Source organism: Oncorhynchus mykiss, chromosome 12 (genome assembly GCF_013265735.2).
Source record: "Oncorhynchus mykiss isolate Arlee chromosome 12, USDA_OmykA_1.1, whole genome shotgun sequence".
Classification (NCBI taxonomy): domain Eukaryota; kingdom Metazoa; phylum Chordata; class Actinopteri; order Salmoniformes; family Salmonidae; genus Oncorhynchus; species Oncorhynchus mykiss.
In genome coordinates, this window is record NC_048576.1 from 23,553,956 (window position 1) to 23,571,615 (window position 17,660).

Consider the following 17,660-nt stretch of genomic DNA (forward strand, 5'->3'; position numbering starts at 1 on the left):
TGTAAACTCCTCAATGCCATCAGATGAATCCTGGAACATATTCCAGTCTGTGCTAGTGAAGCAGTCCTGTAGCTCAGCATCCTCTTCATCGGACCACTTCCATATTGAGCATGCCACTGGTTGTTCCTGTTTAAGTTTTTGCTTGTAAGCAGGAATTATGGTCAGATTTGAGTCAAGGTCAGATTTGCCAAATGGAGTGCGGGGGAGAGCTTTGTATGAATCTCTGTGTGTGGAGTAAATCTACAGTTTTTTAGTTGCACAGGTGATAAGTTAGTTTGACCTGTGGACTGAACTTACATTTACTGTGAATTTTTGGTTAATCACAACCAAAAATCTACCTATAGAATGGCAATCTACGATGAACCACCTCACTTTACACCTACAATCACACATTTACCTTTTTCTCAACAGGGAAAAACAAACACACACATTTCTCCACCACCTGGATTTCTCCTGACACCATAGATCAGGGGTAGGCAACTAGATTCATCCACGGAACAATTTTTGTGGGAGTGGATGGTCAAAGGGCTGGAACATAATTAGAATAATTTGCAGGCTGCAAATTGACCACAACTAAACACAAAAAGAGATTGTATTTTAAAATAACAATAACTTCATACATTGAGACACAATCATATGTCTTTTTTTTTATTTGTGGGAAGACTTGGGAAAAGATTTCCTGAATTAAAGAAATGTTTTGCTGATTTTACAGTCTTTTTAAATGTTTTATTTATTTTTTACTAAAAACTTTGGGGGGCCAAAAAATGACTCATGGCCCGGTTTAGGCTAGCGGTCCGCCTGCTGCTGACCCCTGCTTTAGATGATGCCTCCCTTTATAGTCAAGTGATTAACCAAAAAGTGACAGTACATTTCAATTCAGTTCACTGGGCTAACTAAATTATCATCAGTAGATAAGCATTATTGAATGTGCTTGTTGGGAGGAGTATTTTTGTCAATAGCTCATTGAGTGCCCAGTTCATCAAGAACAAAGCCCAGGGTTTTCATTCCTCTTATTCATGTGGATGGAATCGACTGCTGGCAGTAGACAGTATGTGCCATGGGCTATTAGCAGTCAAGTTGTCATTGATATTCACTGAGAGAATTGCCATTAAAGGAACAAACCACTTTGCAGTCACATTCTGTCTATGCCAGATGATATCTAAGAGATAACCATGTCGTCGATAGAGGACGCAACTTGTTGTACTTTGATGTATACCATGTCGTCGATAGAGGACGCAACTTGTTGTACTTTGATGTATACCATGTCGTCGATAGAGGACGCAACTTGTTGTACTTTGATGTATACCATGTCGTCGATAGAGGACGCAACTTGATTGCACTTTGATGTATACTGTATTCTATTCTACTGTATTTTTGTCAATGCCACTCCTACATTGCTCGATCTAATATTTATATATTTCTTAATTCCATTCTTTTACTTTTAGATTTGTGTGTATTGTTGTGAATTGGTAGATATTACTGCACTGTTGGAGCTAGGAACATTTCGCTACACCCGCAAAAACATCTCCTAAATATGTGCATGTGACCAATACAATTTTATTTGATGTTTAGCCTACTCCATATGTTATAAGGCGTACATAGCAGTGCTATTAAATTAATTGCCTTGATTTGCAAATCAAATGCATAGCAATTTAAATACCATATCCAAACAACATTTCTATGCGCAAATCTCCCAAAGAAATATTGGCATAGTCTAATGTAGTTATGTGATTTGTATGTGCTTTCCACAGCGCTCTGTAGCTGTGTCGACAGTTCATATCTAGGACTAGTTTGCCCCTCTAATATAAACCCAAACTGACTTCAGATCAGCGCATAGGACAACCTCTAAATAGCACATTCTGAGATGGTTTGATGGAAGTCTGCGTATTCGCGTTGTGTAGCCAACTACTACTGTAGGCTACCAATGTACAGTTCCACGAGGAGGGGGCTGTAACTGTGCAGCTATTCACCTCGGTCTGAAACCACCACAGTCCACCACCGTTGTCTCACAACCGTCCCGCCTGTAGGTTACTGAACTGCGCGTATTCCGTCGGTGTGATATTTTCAAAATGATGGTCATTCAGACCATTTATATTATATATTGTAGCCTATGGGCTTCGTTTTCGACGATTTTAGCTAGAAGGAGCATTGCATGAAATAGGCTCTGGGAGCCGGTCAGGGTGATGCTATGAGGCGAGCACATCGTCGCTCTTTGGTTAGTGTCTGGTGATGAGACACCTCCAAATGTTGTGTGGAGAAGTAGGCTACCCATCGGGTGCGCTCTTGGTGAGAAAACATGAAGTCGTATCGTGAATGATTTCGTTGTCCATTAAAATATAACTTAAATTATTTATATTAAAATTCAACAGTTTATATGCTCAGAACCGACTACAGAGTCGCACAATAAGCAAGGTAAAGAAGTCTATCTGACGAGTTTTGCGCTAATATACCGTGGACGGTTACTATGCCAGAATGGGTCTACTACGGTTTTTATTTTTCTATGGACTATTGCACACCCAAGTCAACGGTAAGTCCTGGAACCTTTCATTTGATTTGGTCAGCGCAATTAAGTTTGTAATAAAAACATAGCTTTTCCCTCTTTTTCGTTTTACATATACACATAGTCTAAGTGTGGGTACCCCACCTAAAACATCGAACAACCCCGCGTTTGATTAGAGCACCTGCAGTAGCAACTGTATTTTGCCTGACTTGTTCTGTTTATTCCTCATTTCAAAACGTTGCAAAAAGCAGGCGAAAAAGGGGTGCACACATGTGGTTTCTGTTTGCGCGTTAATGTGTCTCAACATGCAGGGGTTGATCCTTTCAACGTGGCTTTGATGCACCAGACTATTTTATGAGCAATGGATTGTCAATGTGTTTTTTATCGATTGAATTCGTTGACATTTTATTAAATATCATACAAATTAATCATATATTGCAATTCGAAACATATGCTTATTTAGGGGTCCCTGATTCATTTAATTGTTAATAAATACATTTTCCTAATTGATGGAAGTCTATCATTAGGGAGGATTTGAAATGTTTAATTTTGCCCTTGGCTGATAAATGAAAGCACCATTTATTCGGTTTCAATTTAATGACATTCAGCACTGTATTGTGTCAATTACCCATAGGTGACTGACAATATTTAATAGGCAGCAGCTTTCACTTTCGTTGTCATCTTTCTTTTGTAAATAATAAGTTGTCACCCCATTCTTTATATTTAATAGACACCATTGATGTCCTACTACATTTTCACAGTCTTAAAGGAAAAATCCACTTACAAACTATATTTTGGTATTTTTTACATTCGTCCACAGTTAATCCAGTCCCAAATGTTTTGCATGTCAGCAGTCAAGTTTTTAAGATATTGGATTTTCAAGAAGCATAGTGTCACTTGCCACATCACCATGATGAGACCTAAGTCTTGAAAACTTGACTGCTGACATAGAAAACATTTTGGGACTGTCAACAGCGGACTGGAAAAAATTGCAAAACATCATTTTGAGTGGATTTTCCATTTAAGAATTTAGAGGGACATCAATAGTGTCTAAGAAATGTAAAGAAGGGGAAAAAATGGATGAAGTTGATGGATCTATACAGTTGGACCCCGAACATCAGAAGGCTTGTGTTAGACTCAGATGATTTGGGTTCTGATATGCAGCTGGTGGAACTTAGATTTTTTTCTCTGAAAAGTCCCAAAAACATGTCATGGAGACTATCATGCTGAATTATCTTATAGTCCTGTGACTTGTTTCAGTCTGTTATATATGGACACTGTGTCTGTCTGTCTGTCCCTTGAGCACCATCACTGGTGAGGACACAGCACTCATAACGGTTGAGCTCCCTGTCTTGGTCGATATGGGCTTTCCAGGCCAATGCCACTGTGTTGTCCCCCACTGGACATGCAGCTGTTTTTGATGACCATGTCCACATTGAAAGCATTGATTTGGTGAGAGAGGGGGCTGGTTCCATCCCTATGGCTGTTGACTACCATATACACAGTGATGCCCCACTCCATTGCTTATATTCTACCACATTTACATTTTAGTCATTTAGCAGACTCTCTTATCCAGAGCGACTTACAGGAGCAAATATGGTTAAGTGCCCTGCTCAAGGGCACATCAACATATTTTTCATCAAGTCGGCTCATGGATTTGAACCAGCGACCTTTCAATTACTGGCCCAACGCTCTTAACCACTCTTACAGGGCTTTCATTCAACTCTTGTACCTGTACAATTGGGTAGCAGGTGTTATACTGTGTGCTAGTATGAGTATTTTATTGTGTTTTAGTAGCAGTATCTCTCTCTGTCTTTCACTCTCTTTCACACACACTCACCCGCCTCTCTCTTCATCGATTTTTTGCTTTATAACTTTGTCAAGTTGGCTTTGAGGTTGTTTTCTGCCTGTGCATGTGTGTTATTGTTGTGTATGAAAGAGGGTGACATGGAGAGTTTTTGGCAAAAGGCCATTTGACTGTCTGTGGGTGATTAAATTGCAAGGTCTTGGCAGCGCTGTGTTATTGAAAGTAAGCTTGAGATTAAACAGAAACATTATGAGACAATGCCATGTCACAGAGAAAGACACATTATCATCCTCTGCTGTGATGGGAGAGTCCAAGATGGTCAATATCATTAGTCTATATTCAGTCAATTCCTGATAACTGCACATTGGGTGAAGTGCAAACTCTATGTGCACAGTGCAGTTCACAAATCAGCAATTCAAATACATTCATTGTACATGCACTTTAAAAGTATAATTGTTATTCCACTGTAATTTCAAGGGACATCATAATTTGTCAATATTGGTACAGCGTGTTGATATCAGTGGTAGGTGATGGTATTACCATAACTATTCTGACTGACTGGGTTCCCTCAGTACACTTCCCTTTATGAATATTCCAGCCAACAGCTATGTTCAGTAGGAGAGGGATGTCAGCCGAAATGGATGTGATAGTTGATATGGTCAAAGTTAAAGTGCAGAGGGAGATGCTGTTTTCATATGTTTTTGTTTAGCCAGAGTGCAGCTAAATCCCAGTCAAGCGTAGCCATGACATTTCTGCTGTCGCCTGGGTGTACAGTTTTACCTCAGAGAGAGAAAGATAAGGTAGAGAGTAATGAGTTTGGAAAGACCATAGCTTCTCTATAGGGAAACCTTATCTCAGAGAGTTCAGGTTGTCGGGAGACCTTTAAGACTAGTTTATTCAGGGATAAAAACCATTGCTCATATGCAGGGCCATAGTAGAGTAAGCCCTGGGTGGCTGTAATGAGCATTAGTCTGTTTCAGTTTCTGTACTTGCTCTCAGGACTTGGGTGAAACTGAGTGCATGAATTGCGTGGGCAGTTCCATGAACAGGCTCACTGAAGGGACTAATGAAATGAGAAGCTTTTTGGAGGGTGGATATCTTTGGTTACGTATGAATTTATAACTGTGGTTGTAGTTGAATGGATCCAGCCAGTCCCCATTAGGGCCATTAAACACTAGGTGGGGGTGGGTGTGGGTGTGGGGAAGGGAGGGGGAGTGAGAGTAAGTCAGACGGGCAGGGAGTCGGCACACTTGAGTGGGCTGGGTATTGGTAATTATCTGAGAGTGGCGTTTTGGAGTGTGGCATGCCAGTGGCTGGCAGCTTCGCTCAGGTTAGCAACACCTGTTGGATTAGGTAAAGTCTGATGGATTTGAGAAGCTGGAAATAGACGTATTTTGTGTATTGTTAGCAGATTTCCCATCAAGGAGAGCTGTGCAGACTTGAAAGAGCAACAGTTGCAGAAAACTAAACCCATTACTAAAACATATTTCTGTCATGGCTCAGCTAGTCTCGTCATCCAACTGAACACTATAGCTCTCTCCCAGGTTACCCTGTTAAGTGCTCACTCCCATCCCTACACAGAAAAACAGAGTAGTGTTTGTCATATCCCATTTGTCTTGTTATGAGTAATGATAGAATCATGTTGTGTTGTGATGCCTCACTGCGTCACCAACACAGACAAGGGGAGAAGAGGAGGGTTGTGGGTACTAGGTAGAGCTGGAGGCAGTGTGGGAGCAAGCACTTGGTAATGGCATCAAACACTTGCTGCTTCCTCTCCTTCCCACAGCATGGTTGGGTTGCTTTTCCTCCACTTCCAGCTGACACACAGGAATGTGTTCCTGTTGACTTGTTCACGGTGACATCAAACCCTGGGTGAGGGACAGAGAAACAGACTCCTCATACACATTGAATGCAAAAGTCTGATTCTGTCAAAGAGGAACAGAAGACACACAAACATGTTGATTATGCTTTTCTATATCCCCAATGGGCACACACGTGCCTATCTGAAGACACGCTTAGAAATAGAAATCAACATTCAACATTTATTTGCTACACACACTAACAACCAACTCTCTCACCCACTCACCACCCAGCAGCATCTAAGAGGAACACAGCACTTGACGGAATGTGTAAATGAAAAATCTAATTAGCCATAATAACTCTCTGGCTTCTGTCTGTCAGTGTGGATATTGCGGCTCGTTTTTGTGTGGTGCCATGGTGTGTGTGCTGCCTGTCAGGGCCTGGCACTCATTTATAGGCTTTCTCTCAGACTTTCTCCCTGTATATTTTACACATCAATCCGGACTTACCGATATTGTCAGTTGGTATTACTGAACATATCTTATGTTGGCATATGTGTAGCTAATCATTTCTCCAATCTTCTCCTCCCAGGATCTCGTCTGCGTCAGGATGACTCCCCTCCTCGGATCGTGGAGCACCCCTCTGACCTCATCGTGTCCAAGGGGGAGCCGGCCACCCTCAACTGCAAGGCGGAGGGGCGTCCCGCCCCCACGGTGGAGTGGTACAAGGACGGGGAGCGGGTGGAGACAGACCGGGACAACCCCCGTTCCCACCGCATGCTGCTGCCCAGCGGCTCCCTCTTCTTCCTGCGCATCGTCCACGGCCGACGCAGCAAGCCAGACGACGGCAGCTACGTGTGTGTGGCCCGCAATTACCTGGGGGAGGCAGTGAGCAGAAACGCATCATTAGAAGTAGCATGTAAGTCCCACCCACAATTCTTTATGTTATGGATGAGTGCCATGAAATTGGAAAGATAGAGTGCCCCATTGGACGAGCTGTGTTGCCTATATGTGTATGTGTTTTAATGATGCTGTTATTGTAAACTCGATGATATGACCATTAAAAGGATAGTAGTAGCACATATTTTGTGGATGGTAATATTGCAGTCATAAATTATAGGTATGAAGAAGTATAATTATAGAGAATAATTGCAGAGAATACTATTGTATTGAATAAAGGTGTGTGTGTGTGTGTGTGTGTGTGTGTGTGTGTGTGTGTGTGTGTGTGTGTGTGTTTGTGTGTGTGTGTGTGTGTGTGTGTGTGTTTATAGACCTATATAGTGGTCCCTATAGGTCTTAACGGTGTGACAGCAGCTTGATCTATTGATTGCCATTACTGGGGTCCTAAGAGGCTAAATGAAAAATATCATGAAAAATGGATGAAGTCTCTAGATTGTTCTTTGATTTCTGTTTGACGTCGTGCACTCCCTCTGCCCCTCACTGGGAAGTTAATGTGGCCTCTGGGATGGGAGGGCTTGACGTTAAATGAGGTGTTAAATTTTTTTAAAAACTTAAATGCAACTGTGTGTGGGTAGAGCAGGACTATAGCTACAAATGAGGTCTGGACCCATATATATACAGTACCAGTCAAGAGTTTGGACACACCTACTCATTCAAGGATTGTTCTTTATTTTGACTATTTTCTACATTGTAGAATAATGGTGAAGACATCAAAACTAGGAAATAACTCATATGGAATTATGTAGTAACCCAAAGTTCCCACCCTTTGCCTTGATGACAGCCTTGCATTCTCTCAACCAGCTTCATGAGGTAGTCACCTGGAATGCTTTTCCAACAGTCTTGAAGGAGTTCCCACATATGCTGAGCAGTTGTTGGCTGTTTTTCCTTCACTCTGCAGTCCAACTCATCCCAAACCATCTCAATTGGGTTGAGGTCAGGTGATTGTGGAGGCCAGGTCATCTGATGCAGCACTACATCACTCTCTTTCTTTGTAAGTTAGCCCTTACACAGCCTGTAGGTTTCTTGGGTCATTGTCCTGTTAAAAAAAAAACGATAGTTCCACTAAGTGCAAACCAGACAGGATGGCGTATTGCTGCAGAATGCTGTGGTAGCCATGCTGGTAAGTGTGCCTTGAATTCTTAATAAATCACAGACAGTGTCACCAGAAAAGCACCCCCACACTACCACACTTCCTCCTCCATGCTTCACCACACATGCGGAAATAATCCGTTCACCTACTCAACGTCTGACAAAGACACGGCGGTTGGAATAAAAAATCTAAATTTTGACTCATCAGACCAAAGGACACATTTCCACTGGTCTAATGTCCATTGCTCATGTTTCTTGTCCCAAACAAGTCTCTTCTTCTTTTGGTGTCCTTTAGTAGGTCTTTGCAGCAATTCAACCATGAAAGCTTGATTCATGCAGTCTCCTCTGAACAGTTGATGTTGAGATGTGTCTGTTATTTGAACTCTCTGAGGTGCAATCTGAGGTGCAGTTAATTGCTGATTTCTGAGGATGGTAACTCTAATCAACTTATCTTCTGCAGCAGAGGTAACTCTGGGTCTTCCTTTCCTGTGGTGGTCCTCATGAGAGACAGTTTCATCATAGCGTTTGATGGTTTTTGTGACTGCACTTGAAGAAACTTTCAAAGTTCTTTAAATGTTTTGAATGTCTTCAAGTAATGATGGACTATAATTTCTCTTTGCTTATTTGAGCTGTTCTAGCCATAATATGGACTTAAGGCTGCTGTATACCACCCCTACCTTGTCACAACACAACTAATCGCCTCAAACTCATTAAGAAGGAAATAAATTCCACAAATGAATTTTAAAAAAAATGGTGTGTGATTTTTTTTACCCCTTTTTCGTGGTATCCAATTGTTTAGTAGCTACTATCTTGTCTCATCGCTACAACTCCCGTACGGGCTCAGGAGAGACGAAGGTTGAAGGTCATGCGTCCTCCGATACACAACCCAAACAAGCCGCACTGCTTCTTAACACAGTGCACATCCAACCAGCTGCACCAATGTGTCGGAGGAAACACCGTGCACCTGGCAACCTTGGTTGGCGCGCAGTGTGCCCGGCCCGCCACAGGAGTCGCTGGTGCGCAATGAGACAAGGATATCCCTACCGGCCAAGCCCTCCCTAACCCAGATGACGCTAGGCCAATTGTGCTTCGCCCCACAGACCTCCCGGTCGCGGCCGGTTACGACAGAGCCTGGGCGCGAACCCAGAGTCTCTGGTGGCACAGCTGGCCCTGCAGTACAGCGCCCTTAATCACTGCGCCACCCAGGAGGCCCAACACAAATTAACTTTTAACAAGGCACACCTGTTAATTGAAATGCATTCCAGGTGAGTACCTCATGAAGCTGGTTGAGAGAATGCCAAGAGTGTGCAACGCTATCATCAAGGCAAATGGTGATTTGTTTAACACTTTTTTGTTTACTACATGATTCCATTTGTGTTAATTCATAGTTGTGATGTCTTCACGATTATTCTACAATGTAGAACATTGTAAAAAATTAAGAAAGACACTGGAATGAGTAAGTGTGTCCAAACTTTTGACTGGTAATGTATATATATATATTTTTAGGAACTCATTTGGGGTCTCCACTTACTGTTGAGAGTTAGAATAGTGGAATACACAAGTTGCAATTTCGAAACGTGGTTGTGCATCAGCAGTTTTTCTCTTGTTATATATCACTCATTGACAGTCACTCAAAAAGCCTATGTCAGAGAAAAAAATACATTGGTCAATTTTAGTGTAGTTCGTCACTGGCAGCCTTACCATTATGCAGAAGATGCAATTGCCTCAGGCCTCACATCACCAAGGGGCGTCATGAGCTGGGTTGCGTTTAAATCCACTGCATCCGCATATGTCGTCCTTTCACATCTACGATGGAATTTGGCAGAGCTACAGCGGTGTTTGTCAGACCATGAGACATCTCGAAAATCGGTCTTCTCACGAAAATGTCTTTAGCGTCCGAACGGTTTGGCCTTAACATTAATATGACCCCTCTATGGATAAGATGAGACTCTCACAATGGTGTTCTTTAATTTGCTAATCGACCCCCATCAACTCCCGTAAAAATGGCCCTATGGTTATTGTGAGTAGCCTAATTTATCTTCCTCTAACTCCGCCTTCTACTGAGTTCATACAAACTGTTATATCTTACCATTCTGATAGATTGGAGACTGTTAGAACATGTTGTAACGTTCATCATTTGGTTGTTATTCCATTGGTTACCATGATGCAGATGCCCAGGTGTGGTCCACACTCATTAAATGTGTTGCTTTTAAATGTTAGAGCAATCACTAGTAAAACCTTTCTTGTGAATGACCTCATTAGTGAGGGCAACGTTGATTGCACGTTTCTCACTAAAGCATTGGCTGTCTTCAGACTGTAGTGCCGCTCTTATTGAAGCCTCTTCCCCCAAAATTAAAAAGGTTGGGGGGGACAACCTCTATTTTTACTAATGCTCTCAGCTGTAAGGACATTTCATTTGGCAACTTTGGGTCTTTTGAGCATTATGCTATACTGTTTAAGTCAGCACCCACTGCTGGCTAAACCCTGTGTAGGCCACCAAAGCACAGCCCCACTTTCTTTACTGATTTCTCTGAGCTATTGTCTATTGTCCTTGAGAACTATGATAAAATCATCGTGTTGGTCGATTTTAATATTCATTTTGACAAAGAGACGGCCTCCAAGGCCATTGAATTTATGAATCCTTTTAGCTCTATGGACTTTATCCAACATGTTACTGGGTTCACCCATAACCGCGGCCGTACTCTCAACCTGGTTATTACCAAGGGACTTTCTATTGATGTAACCTCTATTGTTGACACTGCTTTATCTGATCACCACTGTGTATTTTTACTACCTTGTTGCTCATATATTACAGGGTAAAACTGAACGCATTATTAAAAAACATTATCTTACTTCTGAAGTTGCTACAGATTTTACCAACTGAGGAACATTCCCACGGTGCGGTCATTTCTATCTCAGGCTGATACAGAGAGACTTATCCATGCTTTTATTACAAGCAGGCTTGATTACTGTAATGCTCTCCTGTCTGGTCTACCTAAGAAAGCCATTGGTCAACTGCAAAACATACAGAAAGATAATGACCAAGATCAGACGGAGAGCACACATTACATTGGTTTTGAAGTCTCTGCACTGGCTGCCTGTAAGTTTTAGAATACATTTTAAGATTATTCTATTGTTTTTTTAAATCTATCTACGATTGTGCACCCCAATACATATCAGACCTGCTTTTGAGTTTACGTACCCAGTAGGTCCCTCATGTCCTCTAGCGCACTGGCCTTTTAACTATCCCCAAAGCCTAGGACCAAGAGGCACGGAGAGGCAGAACCTGAGGGGTGCTGAAACTGTGGACATATTTAAACTGTGGACATATTTAAACTGTTGACACATTTAAACTGTGGACATATTTAAACTGTGGACACATTTAAACTGTGGACATATATCGTAAAACACACCTTTTTAGCTGAGCATTTGCTTAGGGTGCTTTTTTTGGTCTTTCTGTTTCTGTTTTTATTGTTATTCTTTTGTTTGTTGTGTTCGTTTTGTAGTAAATATTTCTGTTTTTATTTGCATTGTTTTTTTTTGTTTTTTTTCCTGTGAAGCGCATTGCATTCATGTCTGAAATGTGCTATATAGATCATCTGAAGGTAACTTGGTAAGGGGATACCTTCAGAGCTTTCTAATGTATCTCAAAACATGCTTCCTTTTGATAAAATGCTTGACTATGTTTGAGTATGTATTCATCTGTTATTCAATGCATGTATATGGGCTAATAGCAGTACGGCCAAATTCAATGTTTATTCAAAATGTTTTTTTTATATACATTTTTTATACCTACAGGGGGCCTAAAAGTCATATCCCTTAATTATCCTTGGTAGGACCATCTTAAAACAATTCCATATGTTAGCTCTGTAGTAGTCTCATGTTGCCATACCTCCAAAATCACGTCACTGTCAAGCCTCCCTTGGAGGTTTGGAGAATTTTGTATTACAAAAACGGTTTGAATGGTCAGTTGGCTCCCAATGGCAAGAATTTGATTGTATGTTACATTTAAACAACCCTTCCCCCCACATGCCCGTTGGTGCTATGTGTTCTGTCCGTCACTGTTTTCAAACCAGCAAGGACACATTTTACAGAGAATTGTTCTGTATGCTAGTTTGCAACATAGCAGAAAATGGAGCAAAACCTGGAGGAATTTAAAATAATGTTTTGTCAGAAGTGTGCTCTACACACAAAATCAACATAAATCAACATACTGTATTTTGATGGGGTTTTAATCAGCGATTTCCCAGCCATCCTCACCATAGACTGTAAACAATCATCATGCACTGTTGCACCTAAGACACTAATCTAGTGAGCACTATTGGATCTCTGCACAAGCAAGGCATTTCATTGGTTTGATGTATAGTGAGGCGTCACTGATTAACACCGGGTCTCCACCCCTATTTAGCTATTTTTCTGCCATGAACTTCCCCAGGCTTACCCGTATTAAGGAAGCCGGGTTTTTGACGAGGCCAGCCTCGGGCCCTTAGACTCATGGGCAGGGCTCTCCAACCCTGTTCCTGGAGAGCTCCCCTCCTATAGGTTTTCACACCAAACTCAGTTGTAACTAACCTGCTTATCATCAAGCTAATTATTATTATCAAGCTTAACATCAAGCTAATTATTTGAATCAAGTGCGCTACTTTAGGGTTGGAATGAGAAGCTCTCCAACCCTGTCCAGGAACAGGGTTGGAGAACCTTGCTCTAGGGGGATACAATAAGCATTTCTTTGCTGCTGATAATCATTGCAGAGGCAGAGGACATGTATGTATGTGTAGGCCATGTACTGTATCTGATGCTGCCAGACAGCATCAGATACATGGGCTACATATAGTAAAACAGAAGCACTGTTTCACTCGCTCTGATACTTTCCCCTCTGAGATAGTTTCAGCCACTTGCGATTGAAGGAACATTGGCGGGTGCACAGTACGCTGTTCGGATGCTGGAATTATTTTGGATAATCGATCGAAGATAACCTCATTTTTGCTGTGATTTGTTTGACAATCCGATGGAAACATCATGACTGGTTGTGTTCATGGCACATTAAAAGTTCATACATTTTTACAGTTAAATTACATATTTACTATAAAATCCATTAAAAAAACACTGGCCTCATCCTGTGGCCTCTAAATCGCTCATCTACAGTAAATTTGTAGCAATCATGGCCAAATTATCGACTGGGAATGCAGGGCACATGCCCAGGGGCCCTATTTTCCAGGGGGCCCCCAATGATTTTGTTAGTCACTCTCGCTCTGATATTATATTAAAATGGCATAAGTCATGGCACAATTAGTATAATTGCAGGAAATTAGCTGTAAAACTGCACACAAAATAAATCCGTAAATCATACTTATTTGTTTACCTTTTGTTAATACTTTTTTTCTTTCTTCTAACAGATCCCTCTGTATGTATTAAATTATAGTTTTTAATCCCGGTGCTGAGTTAATGTAAATTAATGTGTAGCGGCTAATTATAGCTAATAGGCTATGTGTTTGTAGATCGACTGAGGTGAATGAACATACAGCAGCCGATGTCATAATGGCTGGGGTCATTTTAGCTTTTAGTAAATGAGCTTCAACTTTTTAGTAAATGAGCTTCAACTTTCTTAAAAGGTATTGGATGGGTGGGTGGGTTGAATATTCACTGGACTATTCACATCTCCAATATGTGCTAAACTGAACTGGTTCCTTGCCACTGCACAAACATTCTGCACACTCATAGCAGACAACTAAGAAACAATGCACAAAATGTAAATGGTCTGTAAATGTAAATGGGCTAAACACATACTGGAGCTACATAAATATCCACATTAATTCACATACTACACTGGTGGTTTGCAGTGTGTTTTTAAGTGTGGGTCTTAAGGGAAAGTATGACCTGATGACGTGGTGTACACTTTCCTCCCTGGGGTGAGAGGAGAGGTGGGGGGGGGGGGGGGGGGGGTCCACCCTTTTTTCCTGCATTAAATCTGTCATCAGACATCTGCCTTGCTGTCTGTCGGTGCCCTGGGGTCAGTGATGAAGCATTGTTGGTATGGTTGGTATGGTTATGACACATGCTGATCTTTACACTGGTGGATTTGTGTTTGGCGTGAGCCAGCCCATGTGAGACTGAAGGAGCACCCGGGAGGACACCCCTCTCACTCAAACCCAACAGCTGCTGGACGAAGACAAAACCTAAAAACTGTGTGTGTTTGTGCATCCCATCCCCTCTCTCCCCGCTTTCTCCTTCCTAACTCTTTTCCCCTGTCACATGGGGGATCCTTATAAATATTAATTTGCTCAGTTCTCCGCTTCTATCCGTTATCCCTCCGTACTCTTCTTCTCCTCATCCTGATATTTCCTCTGCCTGGTTTGTAATCAATACTGCCCTGCTGTCCTGGGAAAGGATTATGGGTGAAGAGCCGCAGGATATCTGAGACACACACATCAGTTCTCCAGCTAGACAGCTGTGAGTGTGAGAGTGTGTGGTGGGAGGGAAGAGTGTGTGAGTAGGAGGGAGATGTGCTGGCTTGTATTGTTTTTGTTTTTCAATGGGATGCCATGGGAGGATGAGATATGAAAACAATTACATGATGCAGATTAAATACATCTCTAAATGGTACATACGCTATATATACACAAAAGTATGTGTATAAAATCGAGCAGACAGCCATGCAATCTCTATAGTCAAACATTGGAAGTAAAATGGGCTTATTGAAGAACTCAGTGACTTTCAATGTGGCACCGTCATAGGATGCCACCTTTCCAACAAGTCAGTTTGTCAAATGTATGCCCTGCTAGATCTGCCCCAGTCAACTGTATGTGCTGTTATTGTGAAGTAGAAATATCTAGGAGCAACAACAGCTCAGCTGTGAAATAGTAGGCCACACAAGCTCACAGAACGGGACCGCTGAGTGCTGAATCACATAGAGGGTAAAAAATTGTCTGTCCTCGGTTGCAACACTCAATTCCGAGTTCCAAACTGGTGTAAAGCTGTCTGCCATTCTGCTCTGGAGCAGTGGAAACGCGTTCTCTGGAGTGACGAATCACTCTTCACCATATGGCAGTACAATCTGGCAGTACAAATCTGGGTTTGTCGGTTGCCAGGAGAACGCTACCTGCCCAAATGCAGAGTTGCCAATCTATAAAGTTTGGTGGAGGACAAACAATGGTAAGGGCTGTTTTTCATGGTTTGGGCTAGGCCCCTTAGTTCCAGTGAAGGGAAATCTTAAACGCTACTGCATACAATGACATTCTAGACGATTCTGTGCCTCCAACTTTGTGGCAACAGTTTGGGAAAGGACTTTTCCTGTTTGAGCATGACAATGCCCCCTGCGCACAAAGCGAGGTCCATACATAATTTTTTTGTTGAGATCAGTGTGGAAGATCTTGACTGGCCTGCACAGAGCCCTGACCTCAACCCCATCGAACATCTTTGGGATGAATTCGAACGCCGACTGCGAGCCAGGGATAATTGCCCAACATCAATGCCCAACCTCACTAATACTCTTGTGGCTGAATGGAAGCAAATCCCTGCAGCAATGTTCCAACATCTAGAAAGCCTTCCCAGAAGAGTGGAGGCTGTTATAGCAGCAAAGGATGGACCAACTCCATATTAATGCCCATAATTTTTTTATGAGATGTTCGACGAGCAGGTGTCCACATACTTCTGATTACGTAGTGTATTTTAAATCATGCTGGGTTAGTGTGTGGTAAGATGACAGGATAGCTATGGGATTACTGTGTTAGAGACAGCAAAAGCGGAAGACTTCACCTTGGCCTGGCCTTTTCAAAATTCTGTCTCTAGTTCTGATATTGTGTTTGACACCCCCTTTCAAGCCCCTGAACCTTAGCCCTGACCTTAACCCCACCCTCTTTTAAAAATGCAGATACATTAGTCCCATTAGACCTCAATGTTAGCCTACATTCTGGTAAAATTAATCCACCCAGATACCTTCCTGACTTGCCCATAGTGAGAAAGCTCAAATTGAGATGCTAATCAGTTATCTCGATGACGACTGCCTCCATGTCTTAACACAGGAAATGATAGCAGGTGCTGAGTGGGAATGTTGTCTTTGAGTGTGAAACAGACTAATGAGGAGATGTCTCCCACTCAATGGCTGTCTCTAAGCCATCTTTTTAGGGGCTCTCACGCATAAAATTGTTAGTTAATGTGAATACAGATTACATTTTATTTAGACTTTTTGAGTAGTTGACTAAAGTAATTGACTGGGATGCCTAAGAAACAGCTTTAGTAACATTGTGCCTTCGAGGGCAGGTGGATCAGGTCTGAGGAGCACACAGTGTGTTTCTGACACTGTGACGAAGTGTGTTTCTGACGCTGTTACACAGTGCGTGCACAGTGTCGGCAGGCTTCTGCTGTTTTGTCAGCATAGCCAGGGATTATTTTAATAACAATCATCACTTGCTGTCAATGTCAGCAACACCCAGCCAGCCGTCCTCCCACGTCCCAGCCGCCCCACTGACCGCTCCAACACTGCAGCTGAACGCTATTTCAGTTATAGCATTATAGCACCCACAAACGCCCCTCTGACCCCCCCGACCCCCTGCAGACGGCTTTAATGGGAATGACTGGCTGCTGATGGGGTTAGGAGTAGCTATAATGACTGACAGAATCAAATGAATGATGATGTGTTGCGAGAGGAGGGGTGAGGTGCGGTGGGGGAGCCGGGGGGGAATGCGAGGGTGTTGATTGGTATAAATAATTCACAAACAGACTCCCCCCCCACCCACTCACCCCCTCACCTCTCTGTCTGTACACTCCTCTGGCTTTTAGAAGAGTAGCCAGCCAATCGTCAGTCAATAAGTCCTCATCGTCCCAGACAGATAGCCAACCAGACAGACAAACAGGCGGTTAGGATAAATGCCTGGAGTAGTCAGATGTTTTGGCTTGCACACAATGTACAGTATTGCATATTGTGATGGTGTTTGTGGATTTAGTGGTCAGTGAGGATGTGGTTGATATGGCACGGTATTTGAAGTCACTGATCATGTAGTGCTGTATTAGATTGTGGTGAGATGGTGCTGAGTTAGTGGTTTGTTCAATAATTATTCAACACATTTCTGGTAAGTGCCATTGTGAGATTATGATTGTGGTTAGACCGTAGTAGGGCTGCCGAGTGTGAATTGGTATTTGGCACCCAGTCAGCTCTCATTAATCATAGGTCCCACTTTCTCACACTGACAGCCTTCCTGGCCCCATGCCATGCCTTCCTGAGTGTCCTGGGAAGGTGTGGGGACAGGGTGGCTTGAGCGTGGAGAAAGGCTGCTGACAGTCAACAGACACCCCTCTCATGTACTAATCCTCCTCCACCTCCCAATTGTCAAGCCCGTGTAAAGCCTGTGTTGAGAAACAAGATCATAGGTGAGTGAACTTGGCTGGGCCACCATGCACTTTTTGACAGTTTCAAATGTCAGGGGACCTAGTCATCCATGGCAATGTTGTCATTGTGTGGGCTAGCCACCCACTAAAGAGCTAGGGTATAAAACCAGTGATGGGTGGG

At 42.5% G+C, this 17,660-nt stretch overlaps 1 protein-coding gene across 5 annotated transcripts in view; it reads left to right on the plus strand.

Moving 5' to 3' along the window:
- LOC110536823 (roundabout homolog 2) overlaps positions 1 to 17,660 on the plus strand; it is a 215,354-nt gene that overhangs the window by 60,379 nt on the left and 137,315 nt on the right. For 4 of the 5 annotated variants that reach the window (XM_036937237.1, XM_036937238.1, XM_036937235.1 and 1 more), the window contains exon 2: positions 6,699 to 7,025. In XM_036937237.1, the coding sequence (XP_036793132.1) occupies positions 6,699 to 7,025 (327 nt within the window). Of the gene's footprint in view, positions 1 to 1,864; positions 2,528 to 6,698; positions 7,026 to 17,660 lie in introns of those variants that run through there. The other variant, XM_036937239.1, reaches the window with a different exon arrangement.